Source organism: Oncorhynchus gorbuscha, linkage group LG17 (genome assembly GCF_021184085.1).
Source record: "Oncorhynchus gorbuscha isolate QuinsamMale2020 ecotype Even-year linkage group LG17, OgorEven_v1.0, whole genome shotgun sequence".
NCBI classification, from domain to species: Eukaryota; Metazoa; Chordata; class Actinopteri; order Salmoniformes; family Salmonidae; genus Oncorhynchus; species Oncorhynchus gorbuscha.
Window position 1 is genome coordinate 3,064,232 of NC_060189.1, and position 17,500 is coordinate 3,081,731.

Sequence of the window (17,500 nt, forward strand, 5' to 3'; positions counted from 1 at the left end):
ACTGAATGAGGTTATATGGACAGCGAGGGACCTGATCCTAGATCATAATGAGGTTATATGGACAGCGAGGGACCTGATCCTAGATCATACTGAATGAGGTTATATGGACAGCGTGGGACCTGATCCTAGATCATAATGAATGAGGTTATATAGACAGCGTGGGACCTGATCCTAGATCATAATGAGGTTATATGGACAGCGTGGGACCTGATCCTAGATCATAATGAGGTTATATGGACAGCGTGGGACCTGATCCCAGATCTGGTTGCGTTCAGCCTTACATTGTTTTAAGTATTTTTCAGGTTTGATTAGGGTTCATTTTGATTTGAGAAACTTTCTGATGCACTTTTCATATTCTTTGTTGTTAATTTACCAGAGTGTCTAGTGTCTAGTGTCTAGTGTCTAGTGTCTAGTGTCTAGTGTCTAGTGTCTAGTGTCTAGTGTGTAGTGTGTAGTGTGTAGTGTGTGTAGTGTGTAGTGTGTGTAGTGTGTAGTGTGTAGTGTGTGTAGTGTGTAGTGTGTAGTGTGTAGTGTGTAGTGTGTAGTGATCTCTCAAAGTGCTGTACAGAAACCAAGCCTAAAACCCCAAACAGCAAGCAATGCAGGTGTAGAAGTAGCCTAATGTAGTAGCCTATAGTAGCCTATTAGCCTATAGTAGCCTCTAGTAGCCTAATAGCCTAGAAGCCTATAGTAGCCCAGTAGCCTAATGTAGTAGCCTAGTAGCCTATAGTAGCCTAGTAGCCTAATGTAGTAGCCTAGTAGCCTAATGTAGTAGCCTAGTAGCCTAATGTAGTAGCCTAGTAGCCTAATGTAGTAGCCTAGTAGCGTAATGTGGTAGCCTAATGTGGTAGCCTATAGTAACTCATACGCACACTCACACACTGACACACACTCACACTGACTGACACACACTCACACTGACTGACACACACTCACACTGACACACACATACTCATATACAGACACACACTCACACTTTTCTCACATCCTTCCATTCTCCCTTCCTCCCTTCCTCCTCTCTCTCCTCTCTCTTTTCTCACATCCTTCCATTCTCCCTTCCTCCTCTCTCCTCTCTCTTTTCTCACATCCTTCCATTCTCCCTTCCTCCCTTCCTCCTCTCTCCTCTCTCTATTCTCACATCCTTCCATTCTCCCTTCCTCCCTTCCTCCTCTCTCCTCTCTCCTCTCTCCTCTCTCTTTTCTCACATCCTTCCATTCTCCCTTCCTCCTCTCTCCTCTCTCTTTTCTCACATCCTTCCATTCTCCCTTCCTCCCTTCCTCCTCTCTCCTCTCTCTATTCTCACATCCTTCCATTCTCCCTTCCTCCTCTCTCCTCTCTCTATTCTCACATCCTTCCATTCTCCCTTCCTCCTCTCTCCTCTCTCCTCTCTCTATTCTCACATCCTTCCATTCTCCCTTCCTCCTCTCTCCTCTCTCTATTCTCATCCTTCCATTCTCACATCCTTCTCTATTCTCATCCTTCCTCCCTTCCTCCCTTCCTCCTCTCTCCTCTCTCTTTTCTCACATCCTTCCATTCTCCCTTCCTCCTCTCTCCTCTCTCTTTTCTCACATCCTTCCATTCTCCCTTCCTCCCTCCCTTCCTCCTCTCTCCTCTCTCCTCTCTCTATTCTCACATCCTTCCATTCTCCCTTCCTTCTTTCTCCTCTCTCCTCTCTCTATTCTCACATCCTTCCATTCTCCCTTCCTCCCTTCCTCCTCTCTCCTCTCTCTTTTCTCACATCCTTCCATTCTCCCTTCCTCCTCTCTCCTCTCTCTATTCTCACATCCTTCCATTCTCTCTTCCTCCTCTCTCCTCTCTCCTCTCTCTATTCTCACATCCTTCCATTCTCCCTTCCTCCTCTCTCCTCTCTCTATTCTCACATCCTTCCATTCTCCCTTCCTCCTCTCTCCTCTCTCCTCTCTCTATTCTCACATCCTTCCATTCTCCCTTCCTCCCTTCCTCCTCTCTCCTCTCTCTTTTCTCACATCCTTCCATTCTCCCTTCCTCCTCTCTCCTCTCTCTTTTCTCACATCCTTCCATTCTCCCTTCCTCCCTCCCTTCCTCCTCTCTCCTCTCTCCTCTCTCTTTTCTCACATCCTTCCATTCTCCCTTCCTCCCTTCCTCCTCTCTCCTCTCTCCTCTCTCTATTCTCACATCCTTCCATTCTCCCTTCCTCCTCTCTCCTCTCTCTTTTCTCACATCCTTCCATTCTCCCTTCCTCCCTTCCTCCTCTCTCCTCTCTCTTTTCTCACATCCTTCCATTCTCCCTTCCTCCCTTCCTCCTCTCTCCTCTCTCTATTCTCACATCCTTCCATTCTCCCTTCCTCCTCTCTCCTCACTCCTCTCTCTATTCTCACATCCTTCCATTCTCCTGTCCTCCTCTCTCCTCTCTCTTTTCTCACATCCTTCCATTCTCCCTTCCTCCTCTCTCCTCTCTCTATTCTCACATCCTTCCATTCTCCCTTCCTCCCTTCCTCCTCTCTCCTCTCTCTATTCTCACATCCTTCCATTCTCCCTTCCTCCTCTCTCCTCTCTCTATTCTCACATCCTTCCATTCTCCCTTCCTACCTTCCTCCTCTCTCCTCTCTCTTCTCTCTATTCTCACATCCTTCCATTCTTCCTTCCTCCCTCCCTTCCTCCTCTCTCCTCTCTCTTTTCTCACATCCTTCCATTCTCCCTTCCTCCCCTGTCCTCTCTCCTCTCTCTATTCTCACATCCTTCCATTCTCCCTTCCTCCCTTCCTCCTCTCTCCTCTCTCTATTCTCACATCCTTCCATTCTCCCTTCCTCCCTTCCTCCTCTCTCCTCCTCTCTTTTCTCACATCCTTCCATTCTCCCTTCCTCTCTCTCTTTTCTCACATCCTTCCATTCTCCCTTCCTCCCTCCTCCTCTCTCCTCTCTCTATTCTCACATCCTTCCATTCTCCCTTCCTCCTCTCTCCTCTCTCTATTCTCACATCCTTCCATTCTCCCTTCCTCCTCTCTCCTCTCTCCTCTCTCTATTCTCACATCCTTCCATTCTCCCTTCCTCCTCTCTCCTCTCTCTATTCTCACATCCTTCCATTCTCCCTTCCTCCTCTCTCCTCTCTCCTCTCTCTATTCTCACATCCTTCCATTCTCCCTTCCTCCCTTCCTCCTCTCTCCTCTCTCTTTTCTCACATCCTTCCATTCTCCCTTCCTCCTCTCTCCTCTCTCTTTTCTCACATCCTTCCATTCTCCCTTCCTCCCTCCCTTCCTCCTCTCTCCTCTCTCCTCTCTCTATTCTCACATCCTTCCATTCTCCCTTCCTCCTCTCTCCTCTCTCCTCTCTCTATTCTCACATCCTTCCATTCTCCCTTCCTCCCTTCCTCCTCTCTCCTCTCTCTTTTCTCACATCCTTCCATTCTCCCTTCCTCCTCTCTCCTCTCTCTATTCTCACATCCTTCCATTCTCCCTTCCTCCTCTCTCCTCTCTCCTCTCTCTATTCTCACATCCTTCCATTCTCCCTTCCTCCTCTCTCCTCTCTCTATTCTCACATCCTTCCATTCTCCCTTCCTCCTCTCTCCTCTCTCCTCTCTCTATTCTCACATCCTTCCATTCTCCCTTCCTCCCTTCCTCCTCTCTCCTCTCTCTTTTCTCACATCCTTCCATTCTCCCTTCCTCCTCTCTCCTCTCTCTTTTCTCACATCCTTCCATTCTCCCTTCCTCCCTCCCTTCCTCCTCTCTCCTCTCTCTTTTCTCACATCCTTCCATTCTCCCTTCCTCCCTTCCTCCTCTCTCCTCTCTCCTCTCTCTATTCTCACATCCTTCCATTCTCCCTTCCTCCTCTCTCCTCTCTCTTTTCTCACATCCTTCCATTCTCCCTTCCTCCCTTCCTCCCTCTCCTCTCTCTTTTCTCACATCCTTCCATTCTCCCTTCCTCCCTTCCTCCTCTCTCCTCTCTCTATTCTCACATCCTTCCATTCTCCCTTCCTCCTCTCTCCTCACTCCTCTCTCTATTCTCACATCCTTCCATTCTCCTGTCCTCCTCTCTCCTCTCTCTTTTCTCACATCCTTCCATTCTCCCTTCCTCCTCTCTCCTCTCTCTATTCTCACATCCTTCCATTCTCCCTTCCTCCCTTCCTCCTCTCTCCTCTCTCTATTCTCACATCCTTCCATTCTCCCTTCCTCCTCTCTCCTCTCTCTATTCTCACATCCTTCCATTCTCCCTTCCTACCTTCCTCCTCTCTCCTCTCTCCTCTCTCTATTCTCACATCCTTCCATTCTTCCTTCCTCCCTCCCTTCCTCCTCTCTCCTCTCTCTTTTCTCACATCCTTCCATTCTCCCTTCCTCCCCTGTCCTCTCTCCTCTCTCTATTCTCACATCCTTCCATTCTCCCTTCCTCCCTTCCTCCTCTCTCCTCTCTCTATTCTCACATCCTTCCATTCTCCCTTCCTCCCTTCCTCCTCTCTCCTCTCTCTATTCTCACATCCTTCCATTCCCCTGCTCCTTGTGTTCTCCCAACCTCCTGTCCCCTCATGCTCTGTCTCTCCAAGCACTGTTACTAGCTGAAGGTAAGTTGTATGCTCTGTCTGGAGGGTCCTTCCCTGGGAGTGATGCATGTTGGTCTTGTTTATGTCTGTATTAACACCAATGATAGAGATTGTTAGAGAATGTTAGAGAATGTTAAGACCACGTAAGAGAATGTTGGAGAATGTTAGAGAATGTTAGAACGTTAAGACCACGTAAGAGAATGTTGGAGAATGTTAGAGAATGTTAGAGAACGTTAAGACCACGTAAGAGAATGTTGGAGAACGTTAGAGAATGTTAGAGAACGTTAAGACCACATAAGAGAATGTTGGAGAATGTTAGAGAATGTTAGAGAACGTTAAGACCACGTAAGAGAATGTTGGAGAACGTTAAGACCACGTAAGAGAATGTTGGAGAATGTTAGAGAATGTTAGAGAACGTTAAGACCACGTAAGAGAATGTTGGAGAACGTTAGAGAATGTTAGAGAACGTTAAGACCACGTCAGAGAATGTTGGAGAACGTTAGATAATGTTAGAGAACGTTAAGACCACGTAAGAGAATGTTGGAGAACGTTAGAGAATGTTAGAGAACGTTAAGACCACGTAAGAGAATGTTGGAGAACGTTAGAGAATGTTAGAGAACGTTAAGACCACGTTAGAGAATGTTGGAGAACGTTAAGACCACGTAAGAGAATGTTAGAGAATGTTAGAGAACGTTAAGACCACGTTAGAGAATGTTGGAGAACGTTAAGACCACGTAAGAGAAGAGAATGTTAGAGAATGTTAGAGAACGTTAGAGAATGTTAGAGAACATTAGAGAATGTTAGAACCCAGAGTATTGCCCCTTCCAATGTTACAGCGTCCTTCTCGTCTCTGCCCTCTCTCCTTCCTTCCCTCTCTAAATGATTGATTCATGGCCTAATCTGTAGATTAATTAATCATAAACCCATAAATTAGGTTCTCCTGTCAAGAGGAAGGAACAAACACTTGATAACCGTCAAGATAGAAAACCCAGTTCAGATATTAAAATGTTAATTACCACTGTGATGAATCAAGAATGCCATCATGCAGTGATGGATAGTGCAGGGAATACTGTGGTACGCACACACACACACACACACACACACACACACACACACACACACACACACACACACACACACACACACACACACACACACACACACACACACACACACACACACACACACACACACACACACACACACACACACACACACACACACTCACACACACGCACGCACGCACGCGCACACACTGCACACACACACACACACACTACACACACACACACACACACGCACGCACGCGCACACACTGCACACACACTGCACACACACTACACACACACACACACACACACACACACACACGCACGCACGCACGCACGCACACACACACGCACGCACGCACACACACGCACACACGCACACACACACACTACACACACACACACACACACACACACACACACACACACACACTACACAACACCCTACACACACACACAAACCCTACACACACACACACACACACTACTACACACACACACCTACACACACACACACTACACACGCACACACTACACGCACTACACACACACCCTACACACACACACACACACACACACTACACGCACACACACTACACACGCACACACTACACACTACACACACACACAGTGCAGGGAAATACCATGAAGTGCAGGGGAAGAGTTCTACAGGGAAATATGTGGATAATTATCATGTTAAACACGAGGGGCTATTTCAGGGCTAATGTGGGTACTGTCCTCTGTGGATAATTGTTAGAGACAACTTGTGTGTATGCGTGTGTGTGTGTGTGTGGTTGTGTGAATCAGGGGGACAGTGTGTGTGTAAAGTTATTTATTTATTTAATAGTGTATGTGTTGTCAGCTCAGCGCAGCAGCCTGGGACTTATATCATAGATGACAGGCCTCAGTGTGTCTGTCTGTCTGTCTGTCTGTCTGTCTGTCTGTCTGTCTGTCTGTCTGTCTGTCTGTCTGTCTGTCTGTCTGTCTGTCTGTCTGTCTGTCTGTCTGTCTGTCTGTCTGTCTGTCTGTCTGTCTGTCTGTCTGTCTGTCTGTCTGTCTGTCTGTCTGTCTGTCTGTCTGTCTGTCTGTCTGTCTGATGTCTGAGATTAAAGGTAATGAGAGATTAAAAGAAAAGGACAGGATAGATAAATGAGAGAAGAGAGGACAAGATGATGAGAGGAGAGATGAGAGGACAGGATAGGGAGATGAGCGGACAGGATAGAGAGATGAGAGAAGAGAGGACAAGATAGAGATGAGAGAAGAGAGGACAGGATAGAGAGATGAGAGAGAGATGAGGAAGAGAGGACAGGATAGAGAGAGGAGAGAAGAGAGGACAGGATAGAGAGATGAGAAGAGAGGACAGGATAGAGAGATGAGAGAAGAGAAGAGAGGACAGGAGAGAGAGATGAGAGAAGAGAGGACAGGATAGAGAGATGAGAGAAGAGAAGAGAGGACAGGATAGAGAGATGAGAGAAGAGAAGAGAGGACAGGATAGAGAGATGAGATGAGAGAGGACAGGATAGAGAGATGAGATGAGAGAGGACAGGATAGAGATGAGAGAAGAGAGGACAGGATAGAGAGATGAGAGAAGAGAGGACAGGATAGAGAGAGGAGAGAAGAGAGGACAGGATAGAGAGATGAGAGAAGAGAAGAGAGGACAGGATAGAGAGATGAGAGAAGAGAGGACAGGATAGAGAGATGAGAGAAGAGAAGAGAGGACAGGATAGAGAGATGAGAGAAGAGAGGACAGGATAGAGAGATGAGAAGAGAGGACAGGATAGAGAGATGAGAAGAGAGGACAGGATAGAGAGATGAGAGAAGAGAAGAGAGGACAGGATAGAGAGATGAGAGAAGAGAAGAGAGGACAGGATAGAGAGATGAGAGAAGAGAAGAGAGGACAGGATAAAGAGATGAGATGAGAGAGGACAGGATAGAGAGAGGAGAGAAGAGAAGAGAGGACAGGATAGAGAGATGACAGAAGAGAGGACAGGATAGAGAGATGAGAGAAGAGAAGAGAGGACAGGATAGAGAGATGAGAGAAGAGGACAGGATAGAGAGATGAGAGAAGGACAGGATAGAGAGATGAGAGAAGAGAGGACAGGATAGAGAGACGAGAGAAGAGAGGACAGGATAGAGAGATGAGAAGAGAGGACAGGATAGAGAGATGAGAGAAGAGAGGACAGGATAGAGAGATGAGATGAGAGAGGACATGATAGAGATGAGAAGAGAGGACAGGATAGAGAGATGAGATGAGAGGACAGGATAGAGAGATGAGAGGACAGGATAGAGAGATGAGAGAAGAGAAGAGAGGACAGGATAGAGAGATGGGAGGACAGGATAGAGATGAGAGAAGAGAGGACAGGATAGAGAGATGAGAAGAGAGGACAGGATAGAGAGATGAGAAGAGAGGACAGGATAGAGAGATGAGAAGAGAGGACAGGATAGAGAGATGAGAAGAGAGAGGACATGATAGAGATGAGAGCAGAGAGGACAGGATAGAAAGATGAGAAGAGAGGACAGGATAGAGAGATGAGAAGAGAGGACAGGATAGAGAGATGAGAAGAGAGAGGACAGGATAGAGAGATGATATGAGAGAGGACAGGATAGAGAGATGAGAAGAGAGGACAGGATAGAAAGATGAGAAGAGAGGACAGGATAGAGAGATGAGAAGAGAGGACAGGATAGAGAGATGAGAAGAGAGAGGACAGGATAGAGAGATGAGAAGAGAGGACAGGATAGAGAGATGAGAAGAGAGGACAGGATAGAGAGATGAGAAGAGAGGACAGGATAGAGATGAGAGAAGAGAGGACAGGATAGAGAGATGAGAAGAGAGGACAGGATAGAAAGATGAGAAGAGAGGACAGGATAGAGAGATGAGAAGAGAGGACAGGATAGAGAGAGAAGAGAGGACAGGATAGAGAGATGAGAAGAGAGGACAGGATGAGAAGAGGACAGGAGAGATGAGAAGAGAGGACAGGATAGAGAGATGAGAAGAGAGGACAGGATAGAGAGACGAGAGAAGAGAGGACAGGATAGAGAGATGAGAAGAGAGAGGACAGGATAGAGAGATGAGAAGAGAGGACAGGATAGAAAGATGAGAAGAGAGGACAGGATAGAGAGATGAGAAGAGAGAGGACAGGATAGAAAGATGAGAAGAGAGGACAGGATAGAGAGATGAGATGAGAGAGGACAGGATAGAGAGATGAGAAGAGAGAGGACAGGATAGAGATGAGAGAAGAGAGGACAGGATAGAGAGATGAGAAGAGAGGACAGGATAGAAAGATGAGAAGAGAGGACAGGATAGAGAGATGAGAAGAGAGGACAGGATAGAGAGACGAGAGAAGAGAGGACAGGATAGAGAGAGGAGAGAAGAGAGGACAGGATAGAGAGAGGAGAGAAGAGAGGACAGGATAGAGAGATGAGAGAAGAGAGGACAGGATAGAGATGAGAGAAGAGAGGACAGGATAGAGAGATGAGATGAGAGAGGACAGGATAGAGATGAGAGAAGAGAGGACAGGATAGAGATGAGAGATGAGAGGACAGGATAGAGAAATGACATCCTATTCCCTATATAGTGCAATACTGTTGATCAGGGTCAGTAGAAACAATATTGTATAATGTATAGAATATGGTGCCATCTGGATAATGTATAATGGATGGAATAGGGTGCCATCTGGATAATGTATAATGTATGGAATAGGGTGCCAGGATTGACCAGGATCTCTCTCTCTCCCTCTCTCTCTCGCCCTCTCTCTCTCCCTGTCTCCCTGCCTCCTCTCCCCCCCTCCCCTCTCCTTCCCCTGTCTCCTCTCCCCTCTCCCTGGCTCTCCTCTCCCTGTCTCCTCTCCCCTCTCTTTCCCCTGTCTCCTCTCCTCTCCTCTCCCTGTCTCCTCTCCCTGTCTCTCCTTCCCCTGTCTCCTCTCCTCTCCCTGTCTCTCCTCTCCTTTCCTCTCCAAAGATGTCCCAAAGTTGTTGTCAGAGGAAGAGGAAGCTAAGCGGATTGCAGAGATGGGGAAACCATCTCTGGGGGAACACTCCAAAATGGAGGTTTTCATCGAGGAGTCCTATGAGTTCAAGGTACGGGACAGTCTGTCACTCCAATAGACACACACACACACTCCACACTCCACACACACACACAGACACTCCACACACACACACACTCCACACTCCACACTCCACACACACACTCCATACACAGACACTCCACACACACACTCCATACACATACACATACTCCACACTCCACACTCCACACACACACTCCACACTCCACACACCACACACACACACACACACACACACACACACACACACACACACACACACACACACACACACACACACACACACACACACACACACACACACACACACACACACACACACACACACACACACACACACAGCGAAACACTCTAATATATAATAATAATATAATACATCTTGTTAGGTTGAAGTGTGTTTTAATTCAGTTGATGTCACTGCCACCCAGTGGTGAATCATGTGAACTGCATGTCTTCATTCTGATAACGACGTCCTCTGAGTCTTCATCAGACTGTGTTTGTGACTGAGTATGTGTCCCAAAACGCACCCTATTCCTTATGTTTGTATTATTATTACCTATATTTTGGCTCCGGCCAAAAGTAGTGCACTATATAGGGAAAAAGTGTGTCACCTCAAGTTGAAAGAGCTGCAAATAGCACTGCCACTAAGGTTGAGCTAACAAATAGCACTGCCACTAAGGTTGAGCTAACAAATAGCACTGCCACTAAGGTTGAGCTAACAAATAGCACTGCCACTAAGGTTGAGCTAACAAATAGCACTGCCACTAAGGTTGAGCTAACAAATAGCACTGCCACTAAGGTTGAGCTAACAAATAGCACTGCCACTAAGGTTGAGCTAACAAATAGCACTGCCACTAAGGTTGAGCTAACAAATAGCACTGCCACTAAGGTTGAGCTAACAAATAGCACTGCTACTAAGGTTGAGCTAACAAATAGCACTGCCACTAAGGTTGAGCTAACAAATAGCACTGCCACTAAGGTTGAGCTAACAAATAGCACTGCCACTAAGGTTGAGCTAACAAATAGCACTGCCACTAAGGTTGAGCTAACAAATAGCACTGCTACTAAGGTTGAGCTAACAAATAGCACTGCCACTAAGGTTGAGCTAACAAATAGCACTGCTACTAAGGTTGAGCTAACAAATAGCACTGCCACTAAGGTTGAGCTAACAAATAGCACTGCCACTAAGGTTGAGCTAACAAATAGCACTGCTACTAAGGTTGAGCTAACAAATAGCACTGCCACTAAGGTTGAGCTAACAAATAGCACTGCTACTAAGGTTGAGCTAACAAATAGCACTGCCACTAAGGTTGAGCTAACAAATAGCACTGCTACTAAGGTTGAGCTAACAAATAGCACTGCCACTAAGGTTGAGTACCGAAGGAAAGGCTTTCATCTCGGGTCGTCGTGGGGAAAGGCTCATCGTTAAAACATTTGTAAACAACCGCTTGCAGTTCTGAGCCAACTTGGATACTGAGGAGATCCTGAAGGAAATCAACGAGCATCAACAGCTTTAGAGGAACAGGATACTGAGGAGATCCTGAAGGAAATCAACGAGCATCAACAGCTTTAGAGGAACACGATACTCCATCGTGGATCCGGCAAAGATCTCACAAAATAACTTTAACAACCCGACAAAACAACAGAGAGACAGATTTAATCTACTGACACTCACCGTTGAGGTAGAGGCTAGTGCTGGAATCCCATGCAACACTTGTTGTGTGAGGAGGTAGCAGAGTGGAGGGGGTAGTAGAGTGGAGGGGGTAGTAGAGTGGAGGGGTAGTAGAGTGGAGGGGGTAGTAGAGTGGAGGGGGTAGTAGAGTGGAGGGGGTAGTGGAGTGGAGGGGGTAGCAGAGTGGAGGGGGTAGCAGAGTGGAGGGGTAGCAGGTAGTAGCAGAGTGGAGGGGGTAGCAGAGTGGTGGGGATAGCAGAGTGGAGGGGTAGTAGAGTGGGGGGTAGTAGAGTGGAGGGGGTAGCAGAGTGGGGGGGTAGTAGAGTGGAGGGGGTAGTAGAGTGGGGGGTAGTAGAGTGGAGGGGGTAGTAGAGTGGAGGGGGTAGCAGAGTGGAGGGGGTAGTAGAGTGGAGGGGTAGCAGAGTGGAGGGGGTAGCAGAGTGGAGGGGGTAGCAGAGTGGAGGGGGTAGCAGAGTGGAGGGGGTAGCAGAGTGGAGGGGGTAGCAGAGTGGAGGGGTAGCAGAGTGGAGGGGTAGCAGAGTGGAGGGGGTAGCAGAGTGGAGGGGGTAGCAGAGTGGAGGGGGTAGTAGAGTGGGGGGTAGCAGAGTGGAGGGGGTAGTAGAGTGGAGGGGGTAGCAGAGTGGGGGGTAGTAGAGTGGAGGGGTAGTAGAGTGGGGGGTAGCAGAGTGGAGGGGGTAGCAGAGTGGAGGGGGTAGCAGAGTGGAGGGGTAGCAGAGTGGGGGGTAGCAGAGTGGAGGGGTAGCAGAGTGGAGGGGTAGCAGAGTGGAGGGGTAGCAGAGTGGGGGGGTAGTAGAGTGGGGGGTAGCAGAGTGGAGGGGTAGCAGAGTGGAGGGGGTAGCAGAGTGGAGGGGGTAGCAGAGTGGAGGGGTAGCAGAGTGGAGGGTAGCAGAGTGGGGGGGTAGCAGAGTGGAGGGGTAGCAGAGTGGAGGGGGTAGCAGAGTGGAGGGGTAGCAGAGTGGAGGGGGTAGCAGAGTGGAGGGGTAGCAGAGTGGAGGGGGTAGCAGAGTGGAGGGGTAGCAGAGTGGGGGGGTAGTAGAGTGGAGGGGGTAGCAGAGTGGAGGGGTAGCAGAGTGGGGGGGTAGCAGAGTGGAGGGGGTAGCAGAGTGGGGGGTAGCAGAGTGGAGGGGTAGCAGAGTGGAGGGGGTAGCAGAGTGGGGGGGTAGCAGAGTGGGGGGGTAGTAGAGTGGAGGGGGTAGCAGAGTGGAGGGGGTAGCAGAGTGGAGGGGGTAGCAGAGTGGAGGGGGTAGCAGAGTGGGGGGTAGCAGAGTGGAGGGGGTAGTAGAGTGGGGGGTAGCAGAGTGGGGGGTAGTAGAGTGGAGGGGTAGCAGAGTGGAGGGGGTAGTAGAGTGGAGGGGGTAGCAGAATGGAGGGGTAGCAGAGTGGAGGGGTAGCAGAGTGGAGGGGTAGTAGAGTGGGGGGGTAGCAGAGTGGAGGGGGGGATAGAGTGGAGGGGGTAGCAGAGTGGAGGGGTAGCAGAGTGGAGGGGTAGCAGAGTGGAGGGGTAGCAGAGTGGAGGGGTAGTAGAGTGGAGGGGTAGTAGAGTGGAGGGGGTAGCAGAATGGAGGGGGTAGCAGAGTGGAGGGGTAGTAGAGTGGGGGGGTAGTAGAGTGGGGGGGTAGTAGAGTGGGGGGGTAGTAGAGTGGAGGGGGTAGCAGAGTGGAGGGGGTAGCAGAGTGGAGGGGGTAGTAGAGTGGAGGGGGTAGTAGAGTGGAGGGGGTAGCAGAATGGAGGGGGTAGCAGAGTGGAGGGGGTAGCAGAGTGGGGGGGTAGTAGAGTGGGGGGGGTAGTAGAGTGGAGGGGGGTAGAGTGGAGGGGTAGCAGAGTGGAGGGGTAGTAGTTGGAGGGGGTAGTAGTTGGAGGGGTAGTAGTTGGAGGGGGTAGTAGTTGGAGGGGGTAGCAGAGTGGAGGGGTAGCAGAATGGAGGGGGTAGTAGAGTGGAGGGGTAGTAGAGTGGAGGGGGTAGCAGAATGGAGGGGTAGCAGAGTGGAGGGGGTAGCAGAGTGGGGGGGTAGTAGAGTGGGGGGTAGTAGAGTGGAGGGGTAGCAGAGTGGAGGGGGTAGCAGAGTGGAGGGGGTAGTAGATTGGAGGGGGTAGTAGAGTGGAGGGGTAGCAGAGTGGAGGGGGTAGCAGAGTGGAGGGGTAGCAGAGTGGAGGGGGTAGCAGAATGGAGGGGGTAGCAGAATGGAGGGGGTAGCAGAATGGAGTGTTATGCAGGTGAATGAGGACCCAAAAGCGACTTGGCGAAAACAGAGTTTTTAATCCAGTAAGAAACTTTACAAAACAAAAAGCATAATACTACTCGTAAAGACGAGAACAGACAGGAGACTTGATCGAGAACTGCAGGTTGCCTCGGGAAGGCACTTGAACCTAGCAGACTCAGACACCTGCTCACCACGCAGCATCTGAGGGAAACACGACACGACAGGGCAAAACATAGACACAGCACGGTGAATTATAGATGAGGATCCGACAGGGCAGGTACGGAAAACAAGGAGAGAAATAGGGACTCTAATCAGGGAAAAGGATCGGGAACAGGTGTGGGAAGACTAAATGATGATTAGGGGAATAGGAACAGCTGGGAGCAGGAATGGAACGATAGAGAGAAGAGAGAGCGAGAGAGTGAGAGAGGGAGGGGAGAGAGAGGGATAGAAAGAGGAAAGAACCTAATAAGACCAGCAGAGGGAAACGAATAGAAGGGAAGCACAGGGACAAGACATGATAATTAATGACAAAACATGACAGTACCCCCCACTCACCGAGCGCCTCCTGGCGCACTCGAGGAGGAATCCTGGCGGCAACGGAGGAAATCTTCAATGAGTGAACGGTCCAGCACGTCCCGAGACGGAACCCAACTCCTCTCCTCAGGACCGTAACCCTCCCAATCCACTAAGTATTGGTGACCCCGTCCCCGAGAACGCATGTCCATGATCTTATGTACCTTGTAAATAGGTGCGCTCTCGACAAGGACGGGAGGGGGGAGGAAGACGAACGGGGTGCGAAGAAAGGGCTTGACACAGGAGACATGGAAGACAGGATGGACGCGACGAAGATGTCGCGGAAGAAGCAGTCGCACAGCGACAGGATTGACGACCTGGGAGACACGGAACGGACCAATGAACCGCGGAGTCAACTTACGAGAAGCTGTCGTAAGAGGAAGGTTGCGAGTGGAAAGCCACACTCTCTGGCCGCAACAATACCTTGGACTCTTAATCCTGCGTTTATTGGCGGCTCTCACAGTCTGTGCCCTGTAGCGGCAAAGTGCAGACCTCACCCTCCTCCAGGTGCGCTCACAACGTTGGACAAACGCTTGAGCGGAGGGAACGCTGGACTCGGCAAGCTGGGATGAGAACAGAGGAGGCTGGTAACCCAGACTACTCTGAAACGGAGATAACCCGGTAGAAGACGAAGGAAGCGAGTTGTGAGCGTATTCTGCCCAGGGGAGCTGTTCTGCCCAAGACGCAGGGTTTCTGAAAGAAAGGCTGCGTAGTATGCGACCAATCGTCTGATTGGCCCTCTCTGCTTGACCGTTAGACTGGGGATGAAACCCGGAAGAGAGACTGACGGACGCACCAATCAAACGACAGAACTCCCTCCAAAACTGTGACGTGAATTGTGGGCCTCTGTCTGAAACGGCGTCTAACGGGAGGCCATGAATTCTGAACACATTCTCGATAATGATTTGTGCCGTCTCCTTAGCGGAAGGAAGTTTAGCGAGGGGAATGAAATGTGCCGCCTTAGAGAACCTATCGACAACCGTAAGAATCACAGTCTTCCCCGCAGACAAAGGCAGACCGGTAATGAAGTCTAGGGCGATGTGAGACCATGGTCGAGAAGGAATGGGGAGCGGTCTGAGACGACCGGCAGGAGGAGAGTTACCCGACTTAGTCTGCGCGCAGTCCGAACAAGCAGCCACGAAACGGCGCGTGTCACGCTCCTGAGTCGGCCACCAAAGCGCTGGCGAATAGACGCAAGAGTGCCTCGAACACCGGGATGACCAGCTAACTTGGCAGAGTGAGCCCACTGAAGAACAGCCAGACGAGTGGAAACAGGAACGAAAAGGAGGTTACTAGGACAAGCGCGCGGCGACGCAGTGTGCGTGAGTGCTTGCTTAACCTGTCTTTCAATTCCCCAGACTGTCAACCCGACAACACGCCCATAAGGAAGAATCCCTCGGGATCAGTAGAAGCCACAGAAGAACTAAACAGACGGGATAAGGCATCAGGCTTGGTGTTCTTGCTACCCGGACGGTAAGAAATCACAAACTCGAAACGAGCGAAAAACAACGCCCAACGAGCTTGACGGGCATTAAGTCGTTTGGCAGAACGGATGTACTCAAGGTTCTTATGGTCTGTCCAAACGACAAAAGGAACGGTCGCCCCCTCCAACCACTGTCGCCATTCGCCTAGGGCTAAGCGGATGGCGAGCAGTTCACGGTTACCCACATCATAGTTGCGCTCAGATGGCGACAGGCGATGAGAAAAATAAGCGCAAGGATGAACCTTATCGTCAGACTGGAAGCGCTGGGATAGAATGGCTCCCACGCCTACCTCTGAAGCGTCAACCTCGACAATGAATTGTCTAGTGACGTCAGGAGTAACGAGGATAGGAGCGGACGTAAAACGTTCTTTTAGAAGATCAAAAGCTCCCTGGGCGGAACCGGACCACTTAAAACACGTCTTGACAGAAGTAAGAGCTGTGAGAGGGGCAGCAACTTGACCGAAATTACGAATGAAACGCCGATAGAAATTAGCGAAACCTAAAAAGCGCTGCAACTCGACACGTGACCTTGGAACGGGCCAATCACTGACAGCTTGGACCTTAGCGGAATCCATCTGAATGCCTTCAGCGGAAATAACGGAACCGAGAAAAGTAACGGAGGAGACATGAAAAGAGCACTTCTCAGCCTTTACGTAGAGACAATTCTCTAAAAGGCGCTGTAGAACACGTCGAACGTGCTGAACATGAATCTCGAGTGACGGTGAAAAAATCAGGATATCGTCAAGATAGACAAAAACAAAGATGTTCAGCATGTCTCTCAGAACATCATTAACTAATGCCTGAAAAACAGCTGGCGCATTGGCGAGACCAAACGGCAGAACCCGGTACTCAAAATGCCCTAACGGTGTGTTAAACGCCGTTTTCCACTCGTCCCCCTCTCTGATGCGCACGAGATGGTAAGCGTTACGAAGGTCCAACTTAGTAAAGCACCTGGCTCCCTGCAGAATCTCGAAGGCTGATGACATAAGGGGAAGCGGATAACGATTCTTAACCGTTATGTCATTCAGCCCTCGATAATCCACGCAGGGCGCAGAGTACCGTCCTTCTTCTTAACAAAAAGAACCCCGCCCCGGCCGGAGAGGAAGAAGGCACTATGGTACCGGCGTCAAGAGACACAGATAAATAATCCTCGAGAGCCTTACGTTCGGGAGCCGACAGAGAGTATAGTCTACCCCGAGGAGGAGTGGTCCCCGGAAGGAGATCAATACTACAATCATACGACCGGTGAGGAGGAAGGGAGTTGGCTCGGGACCGACTGAAGACCGTGCGCAGATCATGATATTCCTCCGGCACTCCTGTCAAATCGCCAGGTTCCTCCTGAGAAGTGGGGACAGAAGAAATGGGAGGGATGGCAGACATTAAGCACTTCACATGACAAGATACGTTCCAGGATAGGATAGAATTACAAGACCAATTAATAGAAGGATTATGACATACTAGCCAGGGATGACCCAAAACAACAGGTGTGAAAGGTGAACGAAAAATCAAAAAAGAAATAGTCTCACTGTGGTTACCAGATACTGTGAGAGTTAAAGGTAGTGTCTCAAATCTGATACTGGGAAGATGACTACCATCTAAGGCAAACATGGGCGTAGGCTTGTCTAACTGTCTGAAAGGAATGTTATGTTTCCGAACCCATGCTTCGTCCATGAAACAACCCTCAGCCCCAGAGTCAATCAAGGCACTGCATGTAGCACCCGAACCGGTCCAGCGTAGATGGACCGACATAGTAGTACAGGATCTAGATGAAGAGACCTGAGTAGTAGCGCTCACCAGTAGCCCTCCGCTTACTGATGGGCTCTGGCCTCTTACTGGACATGAATTAACAAAATGTCCATCAAATCCAATAGAGGCACAGGCGGTTGGTGATCCTCCGTTCCCTCTCCTTAGTCGAGATGCGAATC

At 49.6% G+C, this 17,500-nt stretch overlaps 1 protein-coding gene across 1 annotated transcript in view; it reads left to right on the plus strand.

Annotated features, from left to right (window-relative positions):
• The window catches only part of LOC124002276 (sodium/calcium exchanger 3-like), a gene marked incomplete at its 5' end in the record, with an annotated part of 61,037 nt that overhangs the window by 11,782 nt on the left and 31,755 nt on the right, over window positions 1-17,500 (plus strand). The window contains one exon of the mRNA XM_046309651.1: window positions 9,517-9,635. Within this exon, the coding sequence (XP_046165607.1) occupies window positions 9,517-9,635 (119 nt within the window). The remainder of the gene's footprint in view (window positions 1-9,516; window positions 9,636-17,500) is intronic.